This window comes from Malaya genurostris, chromosome 2 (assembly GCF_030247185.1).
Source record: "Malaya genurostris strain Urasoe2022 chromosome 2, Malgen_1.1, whole genome shotgun sequence".
Taxonomy (NCBI): domain Eukaryota; kingdom Metazoa; phylum Arthropoda; class Insecta; order Diptera; family Culicidae; genus Malaya; species Malaya genurostris.
The window spans coordinates 4,297,608-4,316,876 of NC_080571.1; the positions used below are offsets into that span (position 1 = coordinate 4,297,608).

At 37.8% G+C, this 19,269-nt stretch overlaps 1 protein-coding gene across 4 annotated transcripts in view; it reads right to left on the bottom strand.

Moving 5' to 3' along the window:
• The window catches only part of LOC131427987 (zwei Ig domain protein zig-8), a 37,511-nt gene that overhangs the window by 7,166 nt on the left and 11,076 nt on the right, over positions 1–19,269 (bottom strand). For 3 of the 4 annotated variants that reach the window (XM_058591607.1, XM_058591605.1, XM_058591606.1), the window contains 4 exons: positions 6,129–6,338; positions 5,754–5,998; positions 5,439–5,652; positions 5,123–5,300 (listed from right to left, as the gene is read on the bottom strand). In XM_058591607.1, coding sequence (XP_058447590.1) covers positions 5,123–5,300; positions 5,439–5,652; positions 5,754–5,998; positions 6,129–6,198 — 707 coding nt within the window. In that variant the 5' untranslated portion in view covers positions 6,199–6,338. The remainder of the gene's footprint in view (positions 1–5,122; positions 5,301–5,438; positions 5,653–5,753; positions 5,999–6,128; positions 6,339–19,269) is intronic. The other variant, XM_058591608.1, reaches the window with a different exon arrangement.

Consider the following 19,269-nt stretch of genomic DNA (forward strand, 5'->3'; position numbering starts at 1 on the left):
GGTAAAACGAGCGGGATTGCGGGTCGTGCGGCCATTGTAAACCATTCCATTGAATTCCTTGGATATTTTTACATAAGAAACGCTTTAGTTTGTTGGCCTATCTCAATTAGTTCATGAGTTACAGTGTGGATTGGTTTGCCGCCCCCCTAAAACCGTTGCGCCCGGGGCGAGTGCTCCCTTCGCCCCCCTCCCCATCCCTTCTTCTGTATACGCCACTGTGTGGTTGTGAACTTGGATCTACCAAAGATCTAAATTTTGTAGGAGTCCTGCTGATTTTTTCCATTCGAAATGCTGAGCGCTGTGAATTTTGAGATCTCCGAGATAGTAAATTTGCTTCAAACGTCGAGGTAACACCAGATATCGACATTTTTTCAGTTCTAAGACATTCGGCAAAAAAAAAAAAAATCTGGAAATGAATTATGAACCCAAGCCCTAATTGTGAACTCTCGACTTTCTTCTGGATTTTGGACTTGGATTTTGGGCTTGGATGCTGGACCTGAATTCCAAACTGCACTTGGAAACAGAATTCTGGACCTAAATTCTGAATCTTGATTCTGGAAATGAATTTTGGACCTGAATTTTAGATTCTACACTAGAATTATAGAATTTGATTCTGTATCTGAATTATAAATTTGTATTCTGGTTCTGGGGATGAATTCTGGACCTTAGTTCTGAGTTTTTATCTAGGACCTGGATTCTGCCTCTGATTTCTGGACTTGAGTTATGGACCTGAATTGGGAGTCTGGGTTCTGGACCAGAATTCTAGGACTGTATTCTGGACATGAATTTTAGTTCTGCATTCTGGAGTAGGATTCTGTAAATAAATTCTGGGTTAGGAACTGAATTTTAGACTTGGGTTCTGGTTCTTGCGACTGGGAATGAATTGTGGACCTGGGTTCAGAACTTTAATTCAGGACCTGGATTCTGCATCTGATTCCTGGACCTGTAATTTAGACCTGAGTTCTGGAAAGGTATTATAGAACTGGATGCTGGACATGAACTCAGGAACTGAATTTTGGACACAAATCTTAGATTCTGCACCAGTACTTGGATTCTGCAAATGTATTTTGTACCTGAATTATGGAATTGGATTTCGGACATGAATTATGAAATTGGACTCTGCTTTCGAATTCTGAATCTCAATTCTGAACATTCTGGATCTGAATTTTGGGTCTGAATTCTGCACGTACCCTTTGGACCTGCTTCCTGGCCCTATATTCTTAACTAAACTTCGGAGTAGAACTCTGATTCTGGATCCTGAATCTTGACTCTGCACACTTAAATTTTGTTACTGAATCTCGGCAAAAAAATGCCACGATTTGCACAGCACATCGTCTCAGCAAAATGTATAATTACTGATGATTAATTATTTCACTTATCTTTGCACAAAATATACAAATCATTTTCCTCACTCCAATTTTTTTTTCTAGCTCCACAAGCAACGGCGACGTGGTGCTTTGCAAAATCGAAAAGAGACATTAGATGACAAGTGTTTCACCGAGTTTCAGTAAAATCTAACTCACTGTTCGCAACATCGGCAAATGGATTTGCTGATTTCGACATATTCGTTGTTTACTGACAAGCTCAGCATAGTATTATGCCAAACTTCGGCAAAAGAATGCGCTTTACCGAGACATCAGCATATTACTTTAACGAATTTCGAAAAAGAACATGTGAATTACTGAAGAATCAGTAAAATGTCGTGTTGCCGAGCTCGAAAATTGGTTTTAAGTGTGTAGACTTGGATTCTGGAAATCGTTTTGGACCAGAATTCTGAATTCTGAACTTGAATTATAGATCTTAACAATGAATCTGGATCTGGTTTCGGAACCTGGATTCTAGAAAAGAATTCTACAACTGGATTCTATATCTGAACTCTGGACATGAATTCTAAATCTGTTCTGGAATTGGATTTTGTAAAAAAAATTTGGACCTGGATTCTGAATTAGGAACTGGATTTTGAACTTGAATTCTGGTTCTAGAAACCGGAGTTCTGGACTTGACTACTGAACTTTGGTTCAGAACCTGGATTCTGCATCTGATTTCTGGACTTGGATTTTTAACCTGGGCTCTGGACCAGCATTCGGGACCTGAGTTCTGGATCTGAATAATAGAACTAAATTTTGGACATGAATTCTAGATTTTCGCCCAGTACTAGGATTCTGGAAATGAATTTCGGACGTGGATTATAAACCTGAATTCTGCATCTTGAATCTGTACCTAGGTTCTGGGAATGAAATCTGGAACCTAGATTCTAAAACCCGAATTCTGGAGCTGGATTTTGAACCTGAGTTCCAGAGCTGAAATCTAAACCAGGACCAAAAGTTTAAAAATTTTTTTCTCGTTTTTTACGATTCTCATTCTACTGAAAATTTGATCGTAAATAGCTAAAGGACTAAGAAGGGTTTTGCCTTTCTCTATAGAAAGGTATTAGAATTGCTGGAAAAATCGACTTTCGAACGGAGCCTCGGAGACCCATAGTGTTATATACCATTCGACTCAGTTCGACGAGATCGGCAAATGTGTGTGTGTATGTGTGTGAACTTTTCGAAGATATTGTTACTGCTCAATTTTCTCAGAGATGAGTGAACCGATTTGAACAAACTTATGCTCGTTTGAAACAATCTGTCGGGCCATTGATCAAGTTCAAAGATCAAACGGCTGTGACTTTTTCTTCCGGAGATATGATGGTATAAGTAACGTAACCGACAAAACACGTTGATTTTGATGTGGAACACATCTTTATTTTCTATATAGGGGTGCAAATCAGAAACTCAAGAAAAACTACACGTAGAAATGTGGTCAGGTTTTAAACACTTACAGCTCAGTCTATTTTGTATCAATTATGATTATTATTTCATCATTTGATAGGAAATATTTCTACGTTTCGATTTGAATGTATCAAGCCACGTATTTTCAATTATACATGATTGAAATTTTGATTAGTAGAGAGCAGTGTCTTATTTGGCTGCTAAAAATCTTTGGCATACCGGATTTCCCTGCCATAGACGACGGTTTTGAAGGAGTAAGCGATGTATCAAAGAGAGAGCATCGCTCTGATTGGTCAATCGATGCAAAAGCGAAGCTGCTGGAAGCACGCGAATCTATAAATAGAAGTGAAATTAAAGCTAACGTTTCAGTCCTTCTCGTAGCAAGCTAGAGGTAGGTTGCTGCTAGACAGCAAGAGAGAAACGCCATAAAACGATTTGAAGCTTTAAAAGCTCGCTGTGCGTATTACATTTCTCTCCATGCTCTCTCGTAAATGTGTAAAAAGACTCACGATGTGGCCAGGTGGCCAAGAAAGTTTGGATATTTTCGGTTACAAGTTTGATTACATCACATAAAATCCAAGAAAGCTACCGCTTGTTTGGCAGCCTTGCTGAGCCGATTTTATTCCTCTCTTATGTTTCGTTACTTTACCAGGGAACTAAAATGGCGCCACCATAGAAATCGACTTACCTTTACAAAAATAACTTTCCCTTCACTTTTATCGCGACAACATATATGTTTTTATGCACTGATCGCATCTAGATGAAATTATCTAGACATTGTCAGGATAGATTTTTGATCCATGCTTTTGAAGGCGAGATATTCAGTGAACAATTTGAAAGACGGCGTTCTCAGCTATGCAATTCTTCCTTCAGAAAAAAGACTTTCTCGACCGCTAAAGTCAAACAATCATACTGAAATTTTCACAGAATACTCTAAACTAATCTTCTACGAGATTGTCAGTTGGGTATTTTGATATTCGTCACCGTTTCTGAGAAAATCAGATTTGAAGCGTGAAAATAGCCCTTTAAAACGCCCTAAAACACACTGGCCTCAGCCCTTAATTGGTATGCTCTGATCTTGTGTCATGCAAGCTCGGAATTCCATGTTATGTCGTTTCCCCATAAGAAATTGACAACTACCCCTGGATAAATTTTGAATGCTTAAGATTAATTTCTAATTTATATTAGATGATCTCGATTGATAATGAGAAATAGTTTATCGCTTCAACCGAAATCGCAGAATGGCAGAGAAACTTAACGCTAAAAAAACTGCTTGCATAAAAAACTTGAACACAAGCTTGGCGAAGAGAGGCTTAATTATCGAAATCGCAAGTATGTACAAAGCTATAATTGCATACATTTGGGATAATGGTGTAATTTCGTCGGTTATAAAACAAATGCAAATCAAGACAAATAACGTTCGGTGAAAGTTTTGAATGTTACAGGAGCTTAGCTTCTTTTCAATTTCTGGAATTGTTCATGTAATTGATTGACAACATTTACTTGCTTTTGGACTGATTAAATGAAAATTTGAATACACGTCGATTCCTCTTCAAGCATACGCGACTTTAATCATTGATGTGTAGATCCACGATGAAGTCATATTACGGATTTCAATTTTCCCTTGTGGCGTATCCGAGATAAAAGCTATATTATTTTTTCTCGCTGGATCTAGTCATAAGGATTCCATGTGACTATTTTTCGATCCTTGAATAGGGTAACGAGACTATTTTAATTATGTTTTAACTATAATCGTACCAATTCAGCAAAAGTGAATTTTAATAACGTTCACAAACTACTTGTTCATATGGACAAACGTTTCCACCTTACGAGCATACCGGGCTCGGATTCTAATGAATTGAATTAGCTCTCGTAGGAGATTAGACAGGTAATTTGGAAGGATATCCTATTAGGAAAGGTCACTTAAATTAATTTTGATTGCTTACGAATAGGTCGGAAACAGAAACTCAATCAGCAGAAAGTTGAACGGGGATGGTTCGCCCAAACTAAAACATTTCCCAAAACCACAAATGTTTTACGCAAACATTCCTACAGCAAATATTGTACAACAAAAATTACATACAAATTAGGCTTATTCGGTCTTAGTACGAGCCACGTAGCAACTCTCGGCGCCTGCTTTGATAGAAGTATTTAATTATAAAGTTTTCTCCGCCGCCATCAGAAACGAACGTGTGAGTGTAAGTAGGCCAAAGTAAGTGCTTGTGTATGTGACGTGGCACGCCCGGATATGCCGGTTCTGCTACCAGTCACATCACAGTAGGCCGGAACGTTGTCGTCGGTCGAATCATGGTTTGAAGTTGATTTAAAGAACTCGTAGATAAATTAATTACCTGATTCCGCCCCTGCTGGTGTCATAATTTAGCATCCTTAGGCCGTGCTTCCACGTCACGTAACTGGTCGGCTGTGGGACCTTGCTAATGATACACTTGAGCTCGATAGTGCTTCCAGCTTTGTAAAATTTATCCACTGTTGCAACACCTCTCTCATCAACAATTTCCACTTTCGGTACTGGAGTAGAAGAATAAGAAGAAGAAGAAAGACAGTCTTCATTTAATTACCGGATAAGTGAGCACGTGAGGTTTAAGGAAACGATGAACGGAACGATAAGCGATTAAAGGCAAGGGTTGTGTGATGCTTAATACTTACCGACGACGATTAGATAAACAAGGTATACCAAGGGAGGATACGATGAAATCTGACACTCATAATGTCCCTCGTCTCGTTCATTTGCGTACTGAATCAGCAGCTGCCAATTGTTGGGTGGTTGGTACTGTAACGAGTACCGGGAATCGCTACTGTACGTATGACGACCGACCGTGATTAGATGAATTTCGTCGCCTTTCCGTCGTACCCAGGATACCTGTTGTGGTTGTTGTTGTTGTTGTTGCAGTGTTAATTTAGAATAGAATACATTAATAAATTAGGCTGCTACGCCACAATCGGACCGGCCAGAATACGTACGGTTCGTTCTCGTAAGTCGTTCACCCGGCAGTGCAAATACACATCGTTGCCCAGTTGGGTGGTGACATTGGCCGTCATGTTCGCATCGTCGAAGAACGGATATGGGTCATGATGGGTGGTGCTTTCCTCTGACTCCTCCTCAAGGTCGTCATCGGGCAGATCGGTGTAGGGAGAGGATATTTCTTGCCAAAAGAGCCGTGGTAATGTCTTGAACGTGTTGTCATTCGGACCGATTTTGCCTCCTGCTGGTTTGGTGTAGTTTGGAAGGAGGAAAGAAAACATTTCGGCTTAGTGTTATTTGCATTTGTTCACGGTGATAGCGAAGCCGAAGCTTAAAATTGAATTGAAATGTGCCAACTCGATAGAACTCGGTACCTTGTATTGATCCAGTTACATGGTGCAACGAAATCAGTGCCAATAAAATCCGCAGCGTTGGTTGCCTCATAGCAGCATCCTTTGGTAGGCGGTTCGGTTCGTCCTGATTATCAATCGTGTTTATTGTGACGGATTCCCGACGTCGGCTGCTTTTATTCAGAGACTGTAATCAATTCTCATTTTGTCGGCGCATTGTCTGCAAATCACGACCTGCAAAATAGCATCGTTAGGGGAAAATTGCTGTGCATCAGTTTGTTCGTGTTTGTGAAATGAAATTACAGGCCCCCAAAGTGGGTTGTAATTCAGGGGGTCATCATGAACGAGCATTGCATAACATGGTCCGGGAAAATGTATTACAGTCAAAATTTACTAGCTCATAAACGTTTTCGACGTATGTTGAATGAAGTTGCATTTTCTCCGGAAAACAATAGCTGCGTCAATCAGTTCATATGTTTTTTCATCACTTCTGGTCATTAAATGGTTTATACTATGTTTTATTTTCGACACATTTCGTGTCAAAACGTTTTCGCGTAGTTGGCAGTATCCTTACAAATTTAAATAAAACTTCCTGAGCTTAATGTGACACGTAACCTGATGAGAAGATGATGGAAACATACATCGCACTTAAAGCTGAAGCTAGACGTATCGGACTGGCTATAAATAAGGGCCGCTTTTACAGAGGGGCAGTGGGGGCATGTGTCCCCGGGTCCACGGTCTTAGGGGCACTGGACGGGTCTCAGCGAGCAAAGAAAAGGTTTGCTAGGGGCATTCAGAAAAATATTGCCTTCGGCCCCTCAATACGTAGAAGTGGGGCTGCTATAATTGCGTCAGAAACAAAATAAATTAGAGGAACAGACTCTAAAGGTGAAACACTGCACCTCCTACCCCCAATATTGATAAAAGCCACGGAACGACTGAAACTAGCTCTGCGCCTAATTCGTATTACTGTTTTTGAATTAGTTGATTTTAACAAACAAAACTTCCAAAATAACTATGAAATTAGTTAAAATTGAGAATTTACTTTGCTGAAAAAATCTCTTATTTTTAGAGAATGAGTTTAGTTGGCGAATATCCTGGACACAAACCAGCAATATTTCAATCCAACACGAAATTCTTATTGACAACTAATTTTGTTATTAAAATCAGAAAATTTGTTTCTATTTATCTATCACCACCATTACTGAAGGGCAGCACAAAGAAAACAAAAAGAAATTGGTTTTATTAACAAGTTTATTAGCCAAAAACGCATGAGAAGTGTCAAAGCAAAACAATCCATTAGAAAGCTAAAAAGGACAGTCTTGTTGAAATTGCTTGCAAATTGTTTTGAAGTTTTTCGCATGTGTTACGATATATAAATATATATCATTTGAAGCGATTGTGCGTAAAAATGTTTTTACGTGGAACAGTGAAATGAGTTTCGAATGTTGCACTCTAATTGTATATGTCAAATGATGTTTTTTGTATCTTTCAACCTTTCGGGCTACGCCGTCTGGTGTACTGCTTGTATTCGGTTTTTGTTTTCCGAGTGCTCAAAGTTTTCAGTGAGAGAATCGATTTCGCGAAGTCAAATGAAGAAAACTGCGATTTAGAAGAAACATTTTCAAAAAGATGTTTATGTTTCGTTTATGTCATTTTCTCCAATACAACATCGTTTTTATACCTGCCAATATAGAAAAGACAGCCCTGTTTGTAGTGTGCCATCCAGTGGCTAGTAGTCATTACGGTGTTAACGTTTTTTCGATGACAATGCGCCATATAGCTGCAAATTGCAGAAGCCTATTCAACCATTTTTGTTGGTTGAAAACATCGTTTAATTCCTCTAATTCAACTAAAAATTAGTTGAATGGAAATGAAGCGTGCCTTAGCTAAGAAACGTTTAATTGGTGAATTCAACTAAAAAATAGCCATTTCAACATATATTTTATTATTATTAAAGGAATGAGAATTAAAAAATCTAAACTAGCAAAAGTAAGTTTTATTTAGTTGTCTCAAAAAATAACTAAATAAAATCAGAAAATCAACTAAGTTTTTTGTTAAAATGCTGATTTCGGTCTTTCCGTGCGGTAACGATATCGAAGTGGTTGACGAGTATTTGGGCCCATTGGTGACCGCCGATAATGATACCAGCAGAGGAATTCAGAAGCGTGTTGCGGAGCACAGGTTGAAGACAGAACATGGAGACGGTATATGAATCACGAATTTGCAACAGCTGCTAAGAGAATCACCCATCGTACGGACAGCTAAAATCGGACGGTTACTATGGACTGTACTTGTCACTAGGATGTCAGATGATAGTTCAGTGCCTTGAGTGGTTGGCGACGAGCAGCCATGGACCGAGTTATGAGAAGACGTATGCTTGATACAGCAGAGGACACCCCATGACTATAGTTGGGATATATATATATATATATATATATATATATATATATATATATATATATATATATATATATATATATATATATATATATATATATATATATATATATATATATATATATATATGTATATATATATATATATATATATATATATATATATATATATATATATATATATATATATATATATATATATATATATATATATATATATATATATATATATATATATATATATATATATAACAGATCGGTTGAAAAGTTCGTATCGTTTCTATGAGAGGGCGCCACTAGAATTAAATCCATACCATTTTCAGTTAGTACCAACCTTCAAAAGATACGTGTATAAATTTGACAACTGTCTGATTATTAGTTTGTGAGATATTGCATTTTGAGTGAAGCTACTTTTGTTATTGTAAAAAAAATGGAAAAAAGGGATTTCGTGTGTTGATGAAACACTACTTTTTGATGAAAAAAAGTGCCGCCGATACCAAAAAATGGCTTGATGAGTGTTAATTCGAAAATCTTGGACAAAAGTTGCAAAATCGGTTGCAGAGAAGTCTGCACAGACCCTGTATATTGTATGTATCTTGGATTAAACTTACAGCAAACTCGTTTGTTTTTTGCCTTTCTCTATAGAAAGCTATTAGAATTGCTGGAAAAACCGACTTTCGAACGGAGCCTCGGAGACCCATAGTGTTATATACCATTCGACTCAGTTCGACGAGATCGGAAAATGTCTGTGTGTATGTGTGTGTGTGTGTGTGTGTGCGTGTGTGTGTGTGTGTGTGTGTGTGTGTGTGTGTGTGTGTGTGTGTGTGTGTGTGTGTGTGTGTGTGTGTGTGTGTGTGTATGTGTGTGTGTGCACTTTTAGAAGATATTTGAACGCGCTCAATTTTCTCAGAGATGGCTGAACCGATTTTAATAAACTTGGGCTCGTTTGAAAGCTACTGTCGGGCCATTGATCAAGTTCGAAGATCAAATGGTTGTGACTTTTGGTTCCAGATATATGCTGGTATAAGTGACGTAACCGACAAAACACATTGATTTTTACCGCTCTTATATAAATATAAGGGTGCCAAAATTTTGGGATCACCTCTATTTTAGTTAAGCTCTAGTGCTCAAAAGTTTAAGCACCTCGAAAAAAGCCTTCATGCAAAATATGACCTTAATCGGACATGCGTAAGGGGTGCTGCCCGGTGGTAAAGGTTTGACAATTTTCGATCTTGAAAAAGCACCATAGGGGGGAGTACATGAAATTTCCAAAATCGAAAATTTTTTTTTGATGCCAAAACTCTTAAAACTGCCTAAAACATCAAAATTTAGTGTCATCTCAAAAAATATTTTTTTTGAGAATATCAACTTTCTGGGACTTTTGATATTTTATCTAAGTCCCAAAAAGTCGATTTTCAAAAAAAAAAATTTTCTAGATGACACTAAATCTCGACGTTTCATGTAATTCTAAGCCTTTTGGCATCAAAAATTTTTTTTCGATTTCGAAAATTTCATGTACTCCCCCTTATGGTGATTTTTCAAGATATATGAAAATTCCTCTAAGGGGCTGTCCATAAAAGACGTCACAGTTTTTTTTACGATTTTTTACTCCCCCTCCCCCCTTTGTCACAAATTGTCACAGAAGCAAAGACCCCCCACTCCCCCTATGTCACATGTCAAGAATTCAAAATAAATAAAATTCATCTCAATACATTCAATATGTATGACAAACCATATAAATATGAGGGAAAAATCGATATAGATATATTATTGTTTTACGAAAAGAATAATATTTCCTTAGTGTAGCACACAGGGCCGAGAAAATAAAGACCAAAACCTCATCAAAACGAGATCACTGCCGGAGAATCTTTTCATCATCAGTTGATCAGTGAAATTTAAATCACATCGATCAATGTCGGTACTGATCTTTCGTCACACAATGGGTAGTGATTTTGAGCTAAAATGATTCTTGATTTATGTAAGTTCAATCATTGGATGATTCGATAAGCTTTGATGTTGGTGGAGGAAAATCACATATGATCAAGATAAGACATGACATGATCTACGTCTGAAATCGTTGATCTCCCGCCCTTTTTCAAATGGAGTACAATTGAATAAACTGCCTTAATATTATATTATATTATTGAATAAAAAAAAATTGAATAAACTGCATCAGAATCAGATAAGAGAAATTCTTATGATATACTATTATCAATGCTAGAAAATCAAATTACTGAAAAAATTGTCAGTGCATAACTTAAGTTAAACCGTTTGAAGGCATCTTTTTCTTTTTTACTCATATTTGCCAAAATTTATTAATTTCGCTAATTTACTCGCTCCTCCGTGCACTTTTACTGATCACAACAGAAATGATTTCCTGCATCACTCATTTCCGAATTTACAAGAAGAAGCTTTTACATCAACAAATACACGTTTTCCTATAGAATGTAAACGTTTATTGTGGAGATTTTTTCAGGAAATAGGGCAAAGCAGGAATATAATTAGGTATTTCAAAAATGGTTAATTGAAAATATTGGACGTCACATTCCAAAAACCTCCACCCTCCCCCCTGTCACAAAAGGTCACGTTTCATGAAACACCCCCCTCCCCTTTGCGACGTGACGTCTTTTATGGACAGCCCCTAATTGGACTAAGAAGGGTTTTGCCTTTCTCTATAGAAAGGTATTAGAATTGCTGGAAAAACCGACTTTCGAACGGAGCCTCGGAGACCCATAGTGTTATATACCATTCGACTCAGTTTTTTAGCTTAGCATCACTCTTCTCATACAAATAGGCAACACTAGTTGGAAAAATGATGCTGACTGTGTGACATAAACACTGAAGCATGCTTTTGTGAACTACTCGAATCAATCTGAATCAATTAGTTTCGAAATTAGTATCCGAAATTATTTAATAAAATTATGAAATACATTTTCATGAGACTGTTATGAAAGAAGAGAAAGGCATTATCACACCACTAGGTGGATTAAGAAGGGTTTTTTGAAGCGTTTTGGGTAAAAGTCTACATTGTCTGATGGTGATTTCGCCTTGGCTCTCTTGGCCGATGATTTGTAAGGTGGAGTCTTTGGTGTTGATTTAGCCGGTCTTCCACGTTTTTTCTTAGACGGAGCATCTGCTGTAAGAGCAGCTAAATGTTTTTTTTTTTTTTGTTTCAATTATAGAGGTTTTAACACCTTAAAGTCATTCGCCTCTTCGGACCAGAAAATCTTTCTGGCCCTATGTGCGGGGTTGGGAATCGAACCCAGGTGGGCTGCGTGATAGGCATTGACTATCCCATCACGCTATACCCGTCCCCTTGCTAAATGTTTGGACAAAACTTTAGCTTGCTTTGTCTCGACAGCAGCCTGCATATCACTGACAATTTTCATGATTGGCTCTCTTGGCCGATGATTTGTAAGGTGGAGTATTTGGTCGGAAAAATGGGGTGCCGGTAACCGAAATCGGTAGACATTTTGAAAATGACAAAACAAACCCTTGGTTGCGAAAATTTTGATAGCATCCGGTATTAAATCACTAAATAGATCGATTTCACCTCAAAAATATTCAATCCACTCACCTCTTCAATTTATGATACTATAAAAAAGTCAGAAAAAACTATTGTGTTGATTTGCACGCAATTAAAATTTGTTTTGAACGCAGCAAATAGTACAAGCGTCTGTTTGCTTCGGTATTCGGCACAAAAAGACCGTTCTGACGCTATCTGCTCTCTGTCAAAAGTTACGGTGGGGTGCCGGCAACCGAACACCTTTCCCTACAATAGTCATAGTTCACTGTTTTTCGAGTTCAATTTGGGATGTCATCGTCAATGATACTACGAATGGTTCTATTTTCGGACTACAACTGCAAATCGCTTGCATAAACATAAAAAAATAAATATAAACATGGCCTTCTTCGCGAACTTATCGGCAAACATGAACTGGAATCTTGCCAGCACATCCCCACATCCAGTAGCGAAGTAAAACTTTTGACTGAGAAGCAGCTAGGAATAGCTGCGCAGCTGACGATATCTGGTTTCAGAATTTTTATAGTTCCTCTGATTCCTTTCCACACTCACGATTTCCTTGTTGGTTTATCTTAAGGGACGGGTAGGGTCTGACACATTTTAGAAATCATTTATTTTATTCTTTGTATTTTCTTATAGTAAAACATTTCAAGATTATTCTGTGAAATTTTCAAGATTATCGGAACAAAACTCAGTGAGTTATGGGTCTTCATCTATGCTTATCTCATAGCTTGGCACACAAACCCCAGATTTCTGCTTCGATTGACTTAAAAACTTGACAAAACATTCTTGAAATGCTTCATTATAACAAAAAACAAAAGAAAAAATATGTTTTCGCCTTTCTCATATAGAAAGGTTGTGCAATCACTGTGAACCGACTTTTGAACCGAAGCCCGGAGGGCCGAGTGTCATATACCATTCGTCTCAGTTCGTCGAGTACGCAAAATGTCTGTGTGTGTATGTGTTTGTATGCGCGTATGTGTGTATGTGCGTATGTGTATGTAACGTTTATTTGCACTAACTTTTCTCAGAGATGGCTGAACCGATTTTCACAAACTTAGATTCAAGTAAAAGGTTTTGTAGTCCCATACAAAATTCCTGAATATTATTTGAATCCGACTTCCGGTTCCGGAATTATAGGGTTAAATGAGCAAAAAAATGTGTAAATAAGTGCACTAACTTTTCTCAGAGATGGCTAAACCGATTTTCACAAACTTGGGTTCAAATGAAAGGTCTTGTAGTTCCATACAAAACTCCTGAATATTGTTTGGATCCGACTTCCGGTTCCGGAGTTATGGGGTAAAATGTGTAACAAAATGAAAATATGTTTTCTAGCTTTTCTCACAGATGGCGCGACCGATTTTCATAAACTTAGGTTCAAATGAAAGGTCCTGTGGTCCTATACGGAATTCCTGAATTTCATCTGGATCCGACTTCCGGATCCGGAAATATAAGGTAAAGTGTGTTAAAAATTGTATACCATCACTGAAAAGGGCGAAAAACCGTAAAAATTTTCTAAATCGCCCTCAAATCTTCTTCAATTAATAGTTTTTATCAGTAGACAGTCAAACAAACCGATTTCGGTTATTCTTTTGAGAAAATTATTTTGAAGAATACCACAGTATTATATATGATGGTATGATTGATATGAGAAAGGCATCATTACACCACTAGGTGGATTGAAACAGGTTTTTTTTTAGAATGTTGCTGCCTAGAGTAATAAATTGTTTCTTTCGATTTTATAGACAAGAAGCTTTAAACGCGTTTTTTTCCGAAAGCAGGTTTTGAAAGTCATTCAATAACTGCTGCACCAATTTGTTTCAAATTTTGCACACACTTTCTACATGTAAAATATCAGACCCCAACGTTTTCCTTTTCCTTTCCGTTTGAGGAGGTTTTGCAGCTACAAAAGGGTGGATTTTTTCGTAAAAAATCGTACTTTTGATTTTAAGCAACCACCAAAAATTAGAAAATATTAAAAAAAAAATCAAACGTTGGGGTCTAGAAAAACATCTACTCTAACTATGCTGCTTCGATTTGTTGACTTCTGATGAGCCTGCGCTGAGATACAGTGGACACCGAAAATCATGATTTTTAGGAAGCGTTCTCAAAATACCTCTTCACCGACATATTTCTCAATATTTTTCCACGAAAAAATAAAAAAATGTTGTTCAAATGATGCTTTGTATTGTGCAAAACGTTTGAGTTTATTTTGTAGAACAATAGTTCTGAAAAAAAACTTAGAATGGTGAATATTTTTTGTGCTGCGGTCCAATGAGAAATGTTTAGGGCCCATTTAATTTTCTCCGGACAGAACCAGATTTGATGGCAAAAACCATAGTCAAGAATTTCTAGTTCCGCTTTATGAATGTGGTATTATAATATTTAATACATTATATTTCATTAAATAGATTTCGAGATAGTAACCAGACACTCTTTTCTTTTTAAGTCGTTAGAATAATGTTTTTTTTTGTTAGAAAACAAGACATTCACGATACTCATTCGCAGAGCATCCGCGGTAGCTTTTGTCGCCTGTAGTATCTTATATATTCTACTCGCAACAACTGTGATTTTCTGTTTTTTTCGTCTCGTAGCACCGCAAAACTTGATTGCTTCCGTTCAAAGTTTATCCATATTTATGTTGCTAGGCGGCTTAGGCAACGGCAAGGGACAACTCATCACGAGCTTGTAGGGATGAAACAGAAAGTACACGTAACTGATCTCTCGGAATGGGCGAAGCAAAAAAAAAAGAGTTTTTTCTTGATTAAAAAGAGAATGACAATGTAGTTTAGTGTTAACGATATCAGACAAAAAAAAACTCACTATCATCTGCACGTGTTAAGCTACTTATAAGTTGACCCGCACTAGACCGATCCGAGATCTCCGGTACCGATTTTTTTCTGCTTCGGCTATGGCTGAGCTGCACAAGCACACAGCTGCATAGCCGAAAAAAAATCGGACTTGTGCGAATAAACCTTTTCTTGGCATGAAAGTTGCCGGAAAGACTTTTCAAAGGTGAACACATCGTCATTAAAAATTCTACACACATGAATCGCTCCAGTGATAGTGCTAATGAAAGTAGGTTCGATGAATTGGAAATAGGAAAATGTGAAATGTGAGCGTAGTCTAGAGTAGCAAAAACAGTTACATAATCGTTCCTATTTATATTGATCATAGAGTTGATTGGCTTCCTGAATGGATTCATGTTGCTCTCAATTCAAAAGAATAAAGACTAAAGAAAAGTTTTCGACTCAGATAGGGTTAAAGTTGAAAATGGTTTCATGTGGTGTGATATCTATCACTTTTTATTCTAGCCGGAAGCAAACAATGTTAATAAGCTAGACGTAAATAATAATCACCCTAATTCTGGTTAACGACGTATCGATTTTTCGATCGAATCTCATTTGTATTCCTAAATAACGCTAGCAAAATCAAAGGTAGCTAGGATTCGATCGAACCACATTCGATCGAAAAATCAATACGTCGTTATTCAGAATGAGGGTAAATAATTTTGTAGTACCATCGTAACGGACAATCTTCATTATTAGCGAGATAATCCTTACTCTAATCACGAAATGTCCTGGTTTTCTTCTTTTTTTGTACAATGCAAAATGTTTTTGTTGGTCTGAACTGATCCCTGCAATAAATTGATTTTAAGCAACACAAATTTATTAGAGTTCTATCACCAGCCTTAGATTGGTTTGGAAAACACGGTAAACCGGGACTGGTTCATTCGAAAGAAATGTTTTATTCGGTTCTTAACAGATCGGCTGAAAAGTTCGTATCGTTTCTATGAGAGGGCGCCACTAGAAAAAAATCCATGCCATTTTCAGTTAGTACCAACATTCAAAAGATACGTCTATAAATTTTGCAGCTGTCTGATTATTAGTTTGTGAGATATTGCATTTTGAGTGAAGCTACTTTTGTTATTGTGAAAAAAATGGAAAAAAAGGAATTTCGTGTGTTGATGAAACACTACTTTTTGATGAAAAAAAGTGCCGCCGATACCAAAAAATGGCTTGATGAGTGTTATCCAGACTCTGCACCGGGCGAAGCAACAATTCGTAAGTGGTTTGCAAAATTTCGTACTGGTCATATGAGCACCGAAGACGATGAACGCATTGGACGTCCAAAAGAGGCTGTTACCGATGAAAACGTGAAAAAATCCACAAAATGATTTTCAATAACCGTAAAGTGAAGTTGATCGAGATAGCTGACACCCTAAAGATATCAAAGGAACGTGTTGTACATATTATTCACGAATATTTGGATATGAGAAAGCTTTGTGCAAAATGGGTGCCGCGTGAGCTCACAATCGATCAAAAACAACAACGAGTTGATGATTCTGAGCGGTGTTTGGAGCTGTTATATTGAAATAAAACCGATTTTTTTCGTCGATATATAACAATGGACGAAACATGGCTCCATCACTTCACTCCGGAGTCCAATCGACAGTCAGCTGAGTGGACTGCACGCGATGAACCGAACCCAAAGCGTGGAAAGACTCAACAATCGGCCGGTAAGGTTCTGGCGTCTGTATTTTGGGATTCGCATGGTATAATTTTCATCGACTACCTTGAAAAGGGAAAAACCATCAACAATGACTATTATATAGCGTTTTTAGAGCGTTTGAAGGACGAAATTTAAAAAAAAACGGCCTCATTTGAAGAAGAAAAATGTTTTGTTTCATCAAGACAATGCACCGTGTCACAAGTCGATGAAAACCATGCTGAAATTGAACGAATTGGGCTTCGAATTGCTCCCTCATCCACCGTATTCTCCAGATTCGGCCCCCAGTGACTTTTTTCTGTTCTCAGGCCTCAAGAGAATGCTCGCTGGTAAAAAATTTAGAAGCAATGAAGAGGCAAAGCTCGCTGAAACTGAGGCCTATTTTGAGGCAAAGGACAAATCGTACTACAAAAATGGAATCGAAAAGTTGGAAGATCGCTATAATCGCTGTATCGCCTCTGATGGCAATTATGTTGAATAATAAAAACGAATTTTGGCAAAAAAATGTGTGTTTCTATCAAACGATACGAACTTTTCAGCCGAACTGTTATATTCAAAGTTTTTTCACCGACGGCCACTTCGGACGAAGTATGGTTTGCTTGTTTGATAAGGGCGGCCTTATCTGGGCTGTGTTTTGGAAAAGCTGAATAAGATTTTATTTGGCTCTTGCGAAAAGATGTTTTTAAACGATTTTTGCATTGGAAAATCTATGTACAGTTTTTTCACCCAATGTTTAAAAGCTAAGCTGCAATATTCCGATTTTAGTATTCAGCCCTTGATGTAAGCACTAGGGTCAATACATAGAGCGCTGATCTTGAAGTTTCGGACAAGTGTTGCATCGCATGTTTCGGACGCTTGAACCTAAATTTTTTTGTTCCTAACTGCCTTACCAGTCTTCTTGAAGACCCTCTTCACGATTGCCCAGTAACGTTCGATGGGTCGAAGCTGAGGGCAATTTGGTGGCTTGATATTTTTCTCAACGAAATTTATACCCTTTTCCACAAGTCAATTGAGAGTGGTTTTGGCATAGTGAGTCGACGCTAAATCCGGCCAAAGCAGTGGAGGTGTACTATGCTTCTTATATGAAGGCAGCAATCTCTTCAGAAGAAATCCATAGATTTCTGCATTTATAGTTCCGGTAGTGTAAAAAATTGTTGACCACAGGAACATATTGCTTGCCATACCAGTACCTTTCGACCAAATTTCTTCACTTGAATCGACCTTTCCGCATCACTTACATCCTCCCCAACGACGACAGTAAAGTATTGTGGATCTGGAAGAGTTTTTGAGTTCTCCTTTACATCAGTCTCATCGTCCATCAAAACGCATGCATCCGGACATTGCAAAAGACGCGAACACAATTTCCGGGCCCTTGTTGCTGCCCGCTGCTTCTGTTCTATACTTTGTTTCGAGATTTTCTGCTTCTTGTAGGTCTTCGGGTGATTTCGCTTCTTGATACGCTAGATCATTCCGACACGCGTTCCTGCTTTTTTGGCCAAATCACGTACTGACATTTATTTGTTATTCATGATTAGAGATACCACTTTCTGGTCCAGTTTTGGGCTGGAAGAACCGGATTTTCTGCTTCTTCTTGGTAGCTCAACCAAGGAATAGTGTTCCCCAAACTTATTAATGATGGTTTTAACACTGGCATGATGAATTAAAAACCGCTTCGCCAAATTTTCGCAATACCCTTCTCTTTTAGTCATGTGTCCAGAACCTTAATTTTCACTTCTTTTTCAATACGCGACATTTTGAAAACGTAAAATTTTGAAACGTAAAACAAGTAAACAAACGAAAGCAGACAGCCAAACGCACAGCATACTGTGATCTGTGCATAAAAAACCATCACAAATACATGCGTACAACACAAATGCATGTGGATAGCTTATTTTCGATACACTCCTTAATTCCTTTGAGTAACGTTTTCCGTTCATCGGTTTCATAAATTTGATTACAAACTACAGTTACTGGACGTTGTTCAGTTTCGCCTTACTTTTGTTTGTTAATAAATACCATGCAGCTTTCAATTAATATGATTTTAAACAGTCCGATTCGTACATAATATGCCAAACACTCAAAACATATATCATGATATATAGTCATTTACGAGCTTGATTGTTTTAGTTCCATAATGCCGAAGCTTCTCGATAATCTAATATTTCTTCGAATGAAGTCGAACGAAGCCCGATGATCGAGTTCGAATCGAGAACCATAATACGAAACAAGGTCGATAATACGATAAAATTTTAGTTGAATTGAGATTCATAATGCCACTCCAGCTGTCGCATGTTTGAGCCTCGACCTGGAAGAATTCGTAGTATCAATAGGATCATAGCACCAGCCATAAAATGGTTCTGTACACTAAGAATAGGCTTCGAGAACGGTCGAATCCGCACGCCGAATTTGGCAAAAGAAAAAAAAATACCAAGCCTTTGCTTTACTAAATCGGTAAAGTGCAGTTCCAAACTTGTAATATCCTAGCAGTTTGAAAAGGTGTTTTTACGGTGATGCTGCTCTGAGTAAAAGAACGTGTCGGGAGTGGTTTCAACGTTTTAAAAATGGTGATTCCTATGACGAAGACAAACATGGTGGTGGAAGAGAAAACAACTTCAATTTGGTGGGATTAGCTCGGTGTGATTTACTACGAGATCTTAAAATCGGGTGAAACCATCACAGGAGATCGCTACCGAACGCAACTGATGCGCCTTAGTCGCGCGCTAAGAGAAAGGCG